Genomic DNA, 13,383 nt, shown 5'->3' with positions numbered 1-13,383 from the left:
GCACAGCAGGTGTTGAAGGTTGGTCTATAGATGTTTTGGTTGTTTAAGCAAATGAGAGGTTCCAACTCACAGGCTACCATTTCAAACAATTACTGGGCAAGGAGCCAACATTTGTCCATGTAGCTCAGTACTGTCTAGCTACACCCACGTTCCCCAACCTGGTGTCCTCTAGACGTTTTGGACTGCAACTCCCATAATCCCTGTCTGCTGGCCATGCTGTCTGGAACTGATGGGACTTTGAGTCCCACAACATTGGAAGGGCCACAGACTAGGGAAGGCTGGTCAGCAGAAATCTAGGATCTGCAGAAGAAGTTTTTCCCCCATCACCTACTGCTGAAGTGCTTTCACTTGGAGATGCCCAGATTTGAACCTTCTGAAATGCAAGCCATTTATTTAAAAGGGAGCAGGGAACTCAGCAAGGATTTATTTTTCTTTAAATGGGTTTTCTTGAGCTTTAGGTACTTATGGGTTTTGGTTTTTTTGTAAATAAAATAAAGATTTTGTTCATTTTTTAATTGTGCAGGATAGTGTGCTCAACCCTAACTGAAAGTTTTCAGAAATGCTGAAAAGGAAAATCAGCCCCCCACTCACCCACCCAATAACTCACAGTCCCATTCAAATTGTCAAAGAATTAAAATATGCAGGAAAACCGGGAAAGCTTTTTGTGTCATGGATTCATAGAATTGTAGAGTTGGAGGGGAGCCCCAGGATCAACCCGTTGCAAGTCGTTGGTTCAGTTCAGTACCTCTGCAGAAAGAAGTAAGGCTTGTGATTCGTTCCTCGATTTAAAACAAAGAGGACCACGGAAAACACCCAAGGTCATCTCAGGAAAATAGTGGCCTCTGTGTTCTCACGGAGTAACTTTCAGGGAGACCTCTGGAGTGCTCCCGTCCGCCAGACTCACGTTTCTAAGCGTCCACGTTTGATCTCCTCGCTCTCTTTTCGCCTCTGCTTTCCCGCTCTGCGGGAGGGGTTGCAGCCGAGCCGGCGTGTGAGACAGAGGATGGTCTTCTTCATTTCTGCCAAACACTTGCACGCATCGCGTGGATCCTTTCTGCTGTGCACTTGCCTGCCGCTCCCTTCGTCCCGGACTGGGCATCTTCAAGCCTCCCCCGCGCACTTGTGGACTGCATCCTTGGGAGCCAATCAGAGCCGCCTCTTCCTCCCCTCATCGGCAAGTTCAGCTTGCTTGCTGTGCCTCTCCTTGGGTGCAGAGCCCAGCGTCGGTCAGGGTAAGTCCCGGGAAGGATGCTGCGCCAAAGGAGGCGGGTGGAAAAGAAGGAGTTGGCACAGGAAGGAGCTCAGGACCCCCCAGCGTAGTGGAAAGGGAAGACGGAGAGGAGAGAGAGTTGCCAGCACGCTGTGGTGCAGATGAGGGTGTAGGGGTGTGCGGGGGTTTCTGTTCTGGCACAGGAGAAGGATTGCAGGAATAATGGGATCAACTCAGAGAGAACCCACCAGCGCAAAAGATGCTCTTTTGCCAACCCCGCCTCTAATAATTGCTGCATCACCTTGCTACTGCCCCTGAGCCTGAAAGGTTGGAGAAACCTTAGGAAGCTTCTTAATTGTTTCTTCCTTCCACCCAAAGACCTGCTTAAGCTTTGACGTTTAACGGGGGTTGTCTCCTTTCCCTACAATTGGCACCCAACCCTATTTCTGCCAGGACTTTGCAAGTCACACACCCCTCTCTCCTGTGGCTAAGAGGAAATTGATCACCCTTGGGACATCAGTAGTTGCTCCAGTCCATGCTACATCATATCTCTCTCTCTCTCTCTCTCTCTCTCTCTCTCTCTCTCTCTCTCTCTCTCTCGCCTTTCAGAGAAATTAGTAAGACTTCCCACCCAGTTGCTTAGGAAGGAAGGCTGCCCAGGTAGGGTTGTTGTGGGTCCTCCCCTTCACTCCAGGAATGGAGGCTGAGCTTTTGCCTTCCGAGGCCTGGTCCAGCGGGACAGCAGAACCCACCACGCACTGGCTGATGGAGCTTAGCAGTGTTGGGCCCAGCACAGATGGTGCCCTCCCAGTTGGGATGCAGCTGTGGATCTTCAACAGCAGTGGAGAGGAGGACACCTCACCCCCGTTTCTGACTGATGCCTGGCTTGTGCCTGTCTTCTATGCCCTCATCATGCTGCTTGGTCTGGTGGGGAACTCACTGGTCATCTATGTCATCAGCAAGCACCGCCAGATGCGCACAGCCACCAACTTCTACATTGGTGAGTGAACCCCGCCTGCTTGCTTTCCTGTTCTCTAGGCTTGCCCCACAACCACCTTGACTGCTGACAGGTGTCTTGGGGGAGAAGAAGGAGTGTAAAACTTCTTCCAACTCTCCTCTCTGATCTTCTTCAACCTGCCACATGTCACAGTGCCCAGACATGACTTTAGGCTTCTGTTATGCCAGAGAGTGCCCATCCATCCTAACCAGGATTGCTAATGGAATATTTCATATCCCCAGTATGCACAGCCCTTTCCCCTATGATACCGCCAGTTCTTCCATAACATAAACAGGACAGGAAAGGCTGTTGAAAACTAACCTCATAGTGAATTTGCCAGAAATGCCTTCTCTCCCCCCCCCCCCCCGTGTGGTAAATAAAGTATTACCTATTTTTGGTCAGCCTCCCGCTGCTAAGACAATTCAGTCTTGATTGCATTTTACTGATTCCGCAGACAGATGGTTAAAATACCCATCCATCCCAATTTTTATTTTCATTTTAAACTGATTCTCGTCCAGCTGGATATCTTAGTTGGTTAGAACATGGTGCTGACAATGCCAAGGTTGCAGGTTCAATTTCAATCCCCATACGGGGCAACTGCATATTCCTGCATTGCAGGGGGATGGACTGGATGATCCTTAGGGTCCCTTCCAACCTTATAATTCTAAGAGCTTCTAAGAATACATTTATGGTCCATAGTGACCTGTAGCCTCCTGCTTGCACAGTTCCTGGTATCTAACTTGTTCTGATGTCTTCCAGTGATTATCTACTATCAGGGGAAGAGAATCTTACTCTCCTCTATGCTCATCAGGTATCTTCAGTACACTTGCTCTAACTTTAAAATAATCGCGGATGTAACTTATCTTCAAGATGTATCTTGATTTACCAAAAGAAAATACTGCAAATTGGTATATTACTTAATGTGTTTTTTCCATTATTTACTATACAAATTTGGTGCCCTGATATAACAACTCTCACAATTTCATAGCTCTCCATGTACTATCAACATATTTAGATTGCGTGCCACAGTTATTGTGTCTACTTTGAAGTAAGTCCCACTGAGTTCAGCGTTGAATATAGTGGGACTCTGTTCTGAGAAAACATGCAAAGGAACCCTCGGGAGCTCACTTTAAGCACCTGAATTTTTCTTTTGAACTGTGTCCTTACCTTCCTCCACATACAATTCTAGGTTTGGAGCAGGCAGGCATAGTCTGAGGGAAACAGCTTCATGGGACCAGTAACAGGCTTAATTAGGTTTGAGGGCTGGAGGTTCACCATCCAGATATATAAGCTTGTCCTTTTAAAAAGCAAGCATTTTACCCATTAAACAGATACCAGGGGAGGGGGCAGAACACACAGGTATCTCAGTGCTAGATGCAAATTCAGTACACAACAGCAACAGGAACACAGTACAGTGGTACCTCAGGTTGCAGACGCTTCAGGTTACAGACGCTTCAGGTTACAGACTCTGCTAACCCAGAAATAGTACCTCGGGTTAAGAACTTTGCTTCAGGATGAGAACAGAAATTGTGCAGCGGTGGCGCAGCGGTAGCATTAGCTAAAGTGGTACCTCAGGTCAAGAACAGTTTCAGGTTAAGAACGGACCTCCAGAATGAATTAACCCGAGGTACCACTGTACAACATGCACATTATGATTGTGGGAGCAAGAGGTTTCCCTCCCTTTTGTGCTCAGTTTCCTTAAATGTTTAAACTGGCCGAGAAACATCTACAACTCACGGGTTGGAGCTTTAGTTTAATTTAAGCAGTTCGTTTATATATTTATATCCTACCCTTCCTCCCTAAGGCAGCAGATGAGAAGTGATAAAACATCTTCAAAATATTTTGAAAAGCTAAACAGAGATGCAAATTTGCTGCCTGATGAGCCATACTACAGCTGTTCAACAAGGACAGTATAAAGGGAAGCTCCCCATGGTTTCACATTTTCAATTTCCTTGAGCTAGCCAAGGGATTCAGCCAATATAATGTGTGAAGCTGGTCAGCGTCTGCATCCAAAGCATAGCTTGGTGAGTCTAGATGAGAAATTCCCACTCACAGTCCTTGGCACAGAACTTGTTTCTTTGTCTGATTACCACGATCCACCACCCTGCCCTCTGCTTTCCCTTAGTGTGTGAAGACTGTCAGTATTTTGCATGGTCTAGTTTAGTTTGTTTTCCATCTCATAATCCTTGTTAGGCTTTCCATTATTACTGTGAAGGCTTTCCATTATTAGTGTGAAGGGAAGCTTTGCTTCTGCACATGACTGTGGCATGATGGGAAGTTTTGCTTCTAAGCTTTGCTTCTGCATATGATTCTGCACAAACCGTTCTAATACTAAGACATTCCCTCATCACCCTAGAATGTTCAGTTTACATTGAGTTCATGAAAACATTATACTCTGACCTGTTCTTAATGCATAGTTGATCACATCTATCGGAACGTAATTGTTTAATTCTTGCTATATCAATCACTAGTTATAATTTAATTAGGAGGTTTTCATGCCTGTCTAGTTCTGTGCTCCCTTTCCCAGCCTTTAATCTATTGGTGATTAATGCCTATATGCAACCTTTGCTTTGTACTTGTGTTAACCAATCAGCAATAAGCACACATGTGGCAATGCTGTAATATTCAATAAAAGGGACTCCCCGAGACATGCTCGGGAGATGCCTCCCATATGACACTTGCTACTCGTCTGTCGTTTATTTCAACCCAACACTTGTATCTCATCAAAACTGGTTTTGTGACTGCTCTAGACAGAAGTTGTATACTATTCCTCTTCTGGGCTATTTTCCAGTCCCATTCTCCGTCATTACTGGGGTCTGTTATTGGTCTTCCTCCTTCTAATCTAGATTTACCCTATTATACCCTGAACCCATTCTCCATTTTCATGAATGAAACTATTTTCTAACATTCTTTTACCAAAAGCTGCATCCAACTGGCTGCAACCTGCTCTCAGGGCACTTTCACACTATCACTTTTTCAGGTGGGATTCAGACACATACAGTACTAGCAATTTCAGGTTGCACAGTTCAAGATGATTGAGTGATCTTTTGCCACAAATCTGCTTCCCCAAAAGACTGGACTTATTTGCAATAAGGAAAGTGATGGGAAAGTTATGGGATAACACTTGCTTTGATGCAAGGTCATCTAACTGCCCAGGAGCCAGCATTGTCTAATCTCTCTGCAAACAAATCAGTGTGAATGCTCAATAAACAGGTTACCTGGAAGTCCTCAGCCCTATTTTTTGTGCATTAAATATCCCAGTATTTTTTTTAACTAGTTAATTTTATTAAAACAGTTATTTAAAAATTACAGTACAGCTCTGTCCACTGCTGCCAAAATATCACAGAACGATCATTCCAATCCTCACTCCCACATCACTGTCATGTTGGCTCACCAAATATCCTGAAATATCCTGGTATGTGTAGGGATACATCGGTGCAAATTGCTCAATTTTAAAGTGTTATTGATAGGAAATAAAACACCATCACCACCTGCACTTGCAGTTCTGGAAGCAGATTTATACAGGAACTGTGCAAAGATACCACAGGAGTAACTAGCAACAACAGCCCTGGTCTCAATGTTTCTTTATTCTGGAGTGTTCAAGGGGCTCCATCAGAAATGTCACTATTCCAAAATTCTGGATGCAGTGAGCATCCAGTGAGCAACATGAAGCAGAATATTATTTATTTGTTTGTTTGTTTCATTTTTAAGTGCCACAATTCTTCCTAAAAGAGCCTGGAGCAGTAATCCACAAAGCAAAGGAATTGTGAATAACATAAGTAAAAACATTTCAAAACAACCACATGTCTCCACAGCAAATGATAGAAACTTTCATAGAGCTGGAAGGGACCCAAGGGTAATCGAGTCCAACCCTCTGCAATGCAGGAATCTTGGCCAAAGCATCCATGACAGTCCACCACCTCTCGTGGGAGTCTGTTCCACTGCCTAACAGCTTTTACTGCCAGATAGTTTTTCCGAATGTTTAGTCGGAATCTCCTTTCTTGTAACTTGAAGCCATTGCCTCAAGTCCTACCCTCAAGAGCAGTAGAAAACAAGCTTGCTCCATCTTCCATACCATTTTAAGACTTCCAGGAGCAGTATCTTCCAGCCATTACATGCCTCAGGAAACAGAAATCTTTTATACATTGCTCCTGTATGTAATGGTGATGATGATGACGTTAATAAGAAACTTTTTATTATTTATATGTCTCCCGTTTGACTGGATTGTTATTAATAACAGAGGCAGTAACAGGAACTTCCCAGTGCAGCCAACACCAATTCAAGCACACACATGTGTGATCTTTAGTACGCCTATTATGCCTAAGTCCCATGCTGATGTTGACTCTGTATCTTTTGCAGCAAACCTGGCTACCACTGACATAATTTTCTTAGTGTGCTGCGTTCCCTTCACTGCCACGCTCTATCCCCTCCCCAGCTGGGTGTTTGGGGACTTCATGTGCAAATTCGTCAACTATTTGCAGCAGGTGAGCTTGAATGGTGGAAGAATCTATGTGTGATATTTTAGTGGATTTACGATATTACGTGTGTTGCAGTGAGGGCGAGTGTCTGTGCACTGTATATCATACACATGTGTGCAGCTGTTTGGGAACAGTGCCTTTCCCGTGAAGGGGGTGGAGGTGAGTGCTGGAGTCTGTAGGAACAGATCATATGGTCTCCCTTTGCCAGTTGTTTCTCTTCTCACCAGGTAACCGTGCAGGCTACGTGCATCACTCTAATGGCGATGAGTATGGACCGCTGCTACGCCACACTGTACCCACTGCAATCACTCCGTTATCGGACCCCCCAGGTAGCCATGGCAGTCAGCTTTGCGATCTGGATTGGTGAGTGAGGGCAGCAAAGTCTATGAACACAAATTTATGGGGAAGAAAGGGGCTGGCGCTTGCTTGATACGGAGGAGCCAGGTAAGTGTAAATCCTAACCCATCCAGTTTGGTATTCCTGGTATCATGCTTGTCACTCAGAATCTAAGCAAGAACCAGCTTCTTTATTGACTCTTTGGTGTACGTATTTACTTTGGTCAATAAAGAAGAAGTTGGTACTTGCTTAGATGCTAATACCAACTTCTTAATTGACCAAAATAGCTAATTTCATGGGCTACAGTCCACTTCATCAGATGCATAACATGCAACCCTCTGCTAGCAGGGATTTTTACATGTGGGTATACTTAACCGTCTAGGAGTCCTTTACCCTTTCTCTTTTTTTAACCTTTTATAGAGAATAATCATACACAGTGAGGTCAGAGAGTAATGGGTGCAAAAAATACAGATTGTCATAATTTCTTTAAAGCACACATGTGTGTAAGATGGGTGCAGTAACCATTTATAAATCAGTATTGATAACAGAAACACAATGACATTGGGAAGTTAATTAACACCCTGCAGTATGTTAAGAAATAAGCAGGCTATAAGCAGAATTGGTGGTTCCAGTGTCTTCACTGGCACTAATGTTCACTTCAGTTGCTGTCAAAATCCTGGTCTCACCTTTTCTTCACAGGCCCACTCCTATTTACTATAAAACAGGATCTGCCTTAATCACATGGTATCTAGATAAGGCCTGGTTTGTTTACTGTTGCTCACTGACGTTATTTTGATCTCTGCAGGTTACAAGATGGAGCATCGCTGCATAAGAGCCTGACATCTGTGTCTTTGACCCCCTAGGTTCCTTCATTCTCTCATTGCCCATGGCTGTGTACCATCGCACTGAGGTTGGCTACTGGTACGGCTTGCGCACCTACTGTATTGAGGCATTCACCAGCAAGAGCCAGGAGCGAATCTTCATTCTATACACTTTCTTGGCTGTCTATCTGCTGCCCCTCCTCACCATCTGCCTTTGCTACTCTATTATGCTCAAGCGCCTTGGACGCCCTGTGGTGGAACCCATGGACCATGATTACCAGGTAAGTCGGTGGACAGAAATTGAATGGTCACCCTGTTTCTTGTTGGGCTTTCACAACTCTGTCACCCTATACACGTCACAGACAAATTTTCAATTTCGCTATTCTAAAGGAGGCCTATGAAATCTATACCAAACTGCTGAAAGACAGGCAAAGTACTAAACACCTAGGGGAGGAGTCAACTAACAAGCCCTGTCAACGGGGCTGGATTAACCATTACGCAAAAGACACATGTGCTTAGGGCATCAAGGGAAGGGGGGGGGGTCACGACAAAAAAATTCCATTGCTGAATTTACCATGGGCCATATGGTGCAGCTGGGGGAAAAATGGCCCCCACAATAAATGAAAAAATTACATATATACCTGTGCAAGAATAAATAATAATAATAATAATAATAATAATAATAATAATAATAATAGAGATTAATGATATACAACAAAATATATAACAAAATTAAAATCTGGTAAACTGCCACTTGGTCCACCAAGGCTCACATGTTTATATTTTGAATTAGATATATATGGGGGCACCAAAATCTTTTAAGTGCTTAGGGCCTCTAAAGGTCTTAATCTGGCCCTGCCTGTCAACATAAGTCCTGCACAAGGACTGATTTTTATTATATTTTTAATTTTTATTGTATTTTAAATATTTTGTTCAAGGCCTCCCAGAGTGGCTGGGAAAACCCAGCCAGATGGGTGGGGTATAAATATTATTATTATTATTATTATTATTATTATTATTATTATTATTCCACTTGCATAATGGGGCTTTCCCGCCTCCCCTCCAGGCCTCCTGTTTGGTGGGTGGTGATTAGGGGGGGTCGGGAGAACCCTTGGAACAAGGCGTGTGGGGAGGAGAGAGGGGGGTCATTCCACCTGCTAAGTCGAAAGGTTTTCAGTGATGGAACAAGTAGAAGAGCAGGATGTCAAATTCCTCCCCTATTCTCTTATCGTGTAGCAAGTTTCCAAAAAGGGCAACTAAAATGATCAAAGGGTTGGAGCATCTCCCTTATGAGGAAAGGTTACAACACTGGGGGCTTTTCAGTTAAAAAAAATGATCGGGGTGGGGGCATGATAGAAATTTATAAAATCATGCATGGCATGGAGAAAGTGGATCTCCCTCTCTCATAATGCTGTGTGGGCAGAGTGCTGTTACATGCATGTCCTGTTTTCAGGCTTCCAATAGGAATCTGAGAAAAGGATGCTGGGTTTAGATGGGCCTTTGGTGTGATCCACCAGGGCTCTTCCTATTCTCTTACACTGGGTGGACCACCTGTGACTTTTCTGTTCAGTCCCAGCAGGTGCAACATATGTCTGAGCGCTCAGCTGCCATGAGGGCCAAGATTTCCAAGATGGTGGTGGTGATTGTGCTGCTGTTCACCATTTGCTGGGGTCCTATCCAGCTTTACTTGCTCTTCCAGGGCTTCTACCGCCACTTCCAGGCCAACTATGAGACCTACAAGATCAAGACGTGGGCCAATTGCATGTCATATGCCAACTCGTCTCTCAACCCCATTGTCTATGCTTTCATGGGAGACAGCTTCCGCAAATCCTTCAAGAAGGCTTTCCCCTTCCTGTTCCGGCAGCGGGTTGCGGACAATGGCGTGCACTCAGGCTGCCGCAATGCGGAAGTGAAATTTGTCATGGAGGGAACTTAACCCTTTCGCCTGACCTGGCTTCTGTCATGAATGATTCTGCCTGGTCTGCACTGCCAAAGGATGCCAAGAAGGACAAAGACGTAGAGCAAGATGACCTGTAAGCCATCAAGGGTCTCACAGAGAGAAATTTGTGGTTATTTCAATACAATAACCAGAACACTAAGGATTTTAGTTCATCGATACACAGTAATAATGCCTTGGGGGAAGGTCTGATTGTGGATTTTAGTTTTAACTTAAATGATGCAGGAATCTGAACCGAAGTGCTATGCCACAAGATTAACAGAAGCAAGCCTCTCTTTTGTGTTTGTGGAGTGGATAACATGAGTGTACTCTGCCTTCTTCAAAACATGGTTTTGTGTTTGGCGCTCCATCTTGGATTTATCCTGGACCTTCAAATGTAAGAATAAAGCTTTTTCAAACTGCATTTCCTCCGAGGCTTAAATACATTTACAACCTGTGTTTCCCAGGTTCTACTCATCCAGCACTGTAGCCACTACACCACACTGCCACAGGGCCAGCAGCATAGGTTCCATTGTCCATACCACTGCAGACAGACATTAGATAGTAGCAACCTCCTTTTAAGATGTTTCACCTTTCTCCTGCCATGAAGATGGGATAATCCAGAGGTCAAAAAGCACAAAATGTTCCTTCTCGTCATTCTCATTAGAAGGTGTTGCGTAGGCAGGTTGTAGTGAGCAGTAGCCACAATAATTTCACCCGAAGTTCTGGAAAATTACATTATCAACAGCTATTGCTCCTCCTGGTGGGTTCATTCTGCACATTGTTCTGTGTTCTCAAGGGCCACCTACTGGTCGATGTTTCAGGCTGCAGTCCTGTTGCTTATATGGGAACTTCCATAGCTGTCAACTTACAGATTTGAAAATAAGGGACCAGCAGCCTCGAAAATAAGGGATCAGCAGCCAAAATAAGGGATTTTAGTCAACCAGCTGAAATACAAAGTTAATAGGGACCAGATAATTTTGGAGAGCAGTGCTGGTTTTTAGCCCTTCATTTCCAGAGGTTGCTGCTCAAGACACCAGCTGATGAAACACTGCAATTAAATAACTACAAGCAGCAGCCACTTCTCGCGCAAAACGAAGTCCAAGCTACGAAGATGCTGCTGCAGTTCTGTATCTTTTCTCTCGTGCTCCATCTGCAGCTCTCAGTTCCATCAGGTGGGGCGGGAGGAGGGGGGGGAATAGCGCCCGAAGTAAACCCACAGATCAGACCATCTATGCTAGTCTACCATTACAAATCTATGGGAGAAGCGCTTGCGGTCCTTCCTCCGCTTTCCCTTTCTATGGTTAGCCCTTGGAACACCTGCCCGCGCCTCCGCCTCCACCTCCTCTCTCTGAACTGCTTTCTCTATAGTTGCCCTCGTTCTCCTCTCAAGGCTCCTCAGCAATTCATAGGCCGCGCCAGGCTGCCCATCTCATCTGGGTCCTTCGGTGGCGCAGCCACAGTACGGCCTAGTGGGAGCGGCGGGGGGCAGAGGGGAGACCCCAGGCAGAGATGCTCAGTTTGGCGGCCGTGAGGAGGATGGTGGCGGAAGGGCCCGAGGCTCCCGCCAATCCCAGCAGGAAGGGGCTCCCGGGGGCCGAGGCTGGTGAGAGGAGGCCGGAGGGGGGGCGGACCGGGCAGCCAGGCAACACAGTTGGAGCCTCCCTCCTCCCTGGCCGGCAGGGAGGGAGGGAGAGGAGCTGCTTCCTTTGAAACCCGGGAAATTTAAGGGACATCATCAATAAGGGACAGCAGTGGGACACGGCGCTGGGATAAGAGAGTTTCCCGCCAAATAAGGGACGGTTGACAGCTATGGTGGGAACTCAGTGAGGCTTCTCAGTAAAAATGCCTGGGATTGTGCTGTTAATACCCAATTAATCTGGAATGCACATTTTAAAAAGGTCCAAACTAAGCACATTGGTGCCCAAAGAAAAACTGCTTTTATGTAGCCATTGTCAACACTTTGTTAAGATGTAAGTAGTCAACCTTAGGGCTGCCATGAGGGTTTTCCTTTAAAGAAGCTCAACCGTTTTGGGTGGTCCTGGTTTTTACTTTTTGAAATATGGCAACCCTAGTCGACCTCCTTACTGTGCTGCAGGTTCTATGGAGAAGGAAATGGTTTTTGCAGACTAGCAAGAATCCATGTGGGGTTTCGTGAGTGCATATATGTGCATCTGTTTCTGTTCATCAACTTCCTGTTGCCCCTTGTATAAATCAGCAGGAAGGAGGAGGAAGAGGGAAGAACTAGAACTGGTTCGCTACACTGGTCATTGGCCCTGGCTCCACCTACTATTACTCTCTCTGCCTTCTGTCCTGCCAGTTCTAATGGGCACTAGCTGTTACTGTTAGTTATCACAGTGGTTAAATATAAGATCCTATGCACACTTACTTAGAGTGTGCATTAGATTCAGTAGGACTAACTTATAAGAAAACATGCGTAGAAGTGGGGTTATGTCAGTAGCCCAGTCAGAAACAAGGAACCATAGGGATTACATGAACAGGAGATTGGAAACATGTGCCTGTGGTTGTCCTGGAGCATATTCTCTGTAGCTTGCAAAGCTCCTCACTTTGCTTGGCTAATGTGCCTAACATCTTTGCAACCCACAGAGAAGGTATTCCAAAACAACTAAAGGTGCAGGTACCTGATTTCCTATAGCCAGTAAGTGGTTTATTTGCATGTTTATAAAATATTTAGAGCCTATGTCTGAACTTTCATTTTCAAGGCAGTTTATACAACACTTCTTCTTCTTCTTCTTTAAACACATTAAAAGAGAAATAATGGAACCGAAACGTAAAAGCAGAATAGTACAGTAAAAAGAATAGAATTATACAGGCAATAACTACAGAGGCCACTTTCATATCATCAAGGAAGTGCATTAACTGGAAAAGAATAATAATGAGAGCCCAGTTTTGTAGACTTCCTAACTATGGCGGAGGTATATTGTATTTCTGTTTAAATTATAGTCATTATTTCTAAATTTGCATGTAGAAGAGGATGTGTAGAGATGCAAATTTGGAAATAATGACTACAGTTTAAACAGAAATACAGTGCATATTATCCAGATTTCATCTCCATTTTAAATGCATTTTGAACACATTTTAACACTGCCAGCCACTCAAATAAAGGGGACAGTCCCTGAAAGTCATGCAAAACCTTAAACTTTTTATATCCTTCATTGTGTGGTAAGAACAAGAAGAGGAGGAGGAGGAGGAGGAGGAGGAGGAGGAGTTTGGATTTGATATCCCACTTTATCACTACCCGAAGGAGTCTCAAAGTGGCTAACATTCTCCTTTCCCTTCCTCCCCCACAACAAACACTCTGTGAGGTGAGTGGGGCTGAGAGACTTCAGAGAAGTGTGACTAGCCCAAGGTCACCCAGCAGCTGCATGTGGAGGAACGGAGACGTGAACCCGGTTCACCAGATTACGAGTCTACCGCTCTTAACCACTACACCACACTGGCTCTCCAGTGTGAACTCCATTGGGGGACAAGACCTGGGAGAGGAAATTAATATGGTTAAGGTGGAGTAAGATCTGGCCCTCAAAACAATTGTCTTCAGTTTCAACCACCATTACAGAAAATTCAATGAAAATAATTCACAGTTG

At 44.8% G+C, this 13,383-nt stretch overlaps 1 protein-coding gene across 2 annotated transcripts; it reads left to right on the top strand.

Moving 5' to 3' along the window:
- Nucleotides 1–602: 602 nt before the first annotated feature.
- Nucleotides 603–10,202, top strand: LOC310756219 (G-protein coupled receptor 54-like). Of its 2 annotated transcripts, none has more exons than XM_083599923.1 (6): nt 603–1,232; nt 1,820–2,210; nt 6,567–6,691; nt 6,913–7,048; nt 7,885–8,123; nt 9,413–10,202. In XM_083599923.1, exons 2-6 carry the CDS (start codon nt 1,907–1,909, stop codon nt 9,776–9,778), a joined length of 1,170 nt encoding a protein of 389 aa, XP_083456049.1. In that variant the 5' UTR covers nt 603–1,232; nt 1,820–1,906; the 3' UTR covers nt 9,779–10,202. The 2 variants fall into 2 exon arrangements, with proteins under 2 accessions (XP_083456049.1, XP_083456050.1); XM_083599924.1 differs by lacking the exon at nt 603–1,232 and adding an exon at nt 1,255–1,537.
- The last annotated feature ends 3,181 nt before the right edge of the window (nt 10,203–13,383 follow it).

This window comes from Podarcis filfolensis (assembly GCF_964270895.1).
Source record: "Podarcis filfolensis genome assembly, chromosome: 2".
NCBI lineage: Eukaryota > Metazoa > Chordata > Lepidosauria > Squamata > Lacertidae > Podarcis > Podarcis filfolensis.
This window is presented reverse-complemented; position numbering and strand designations above follow the sequence as displayed.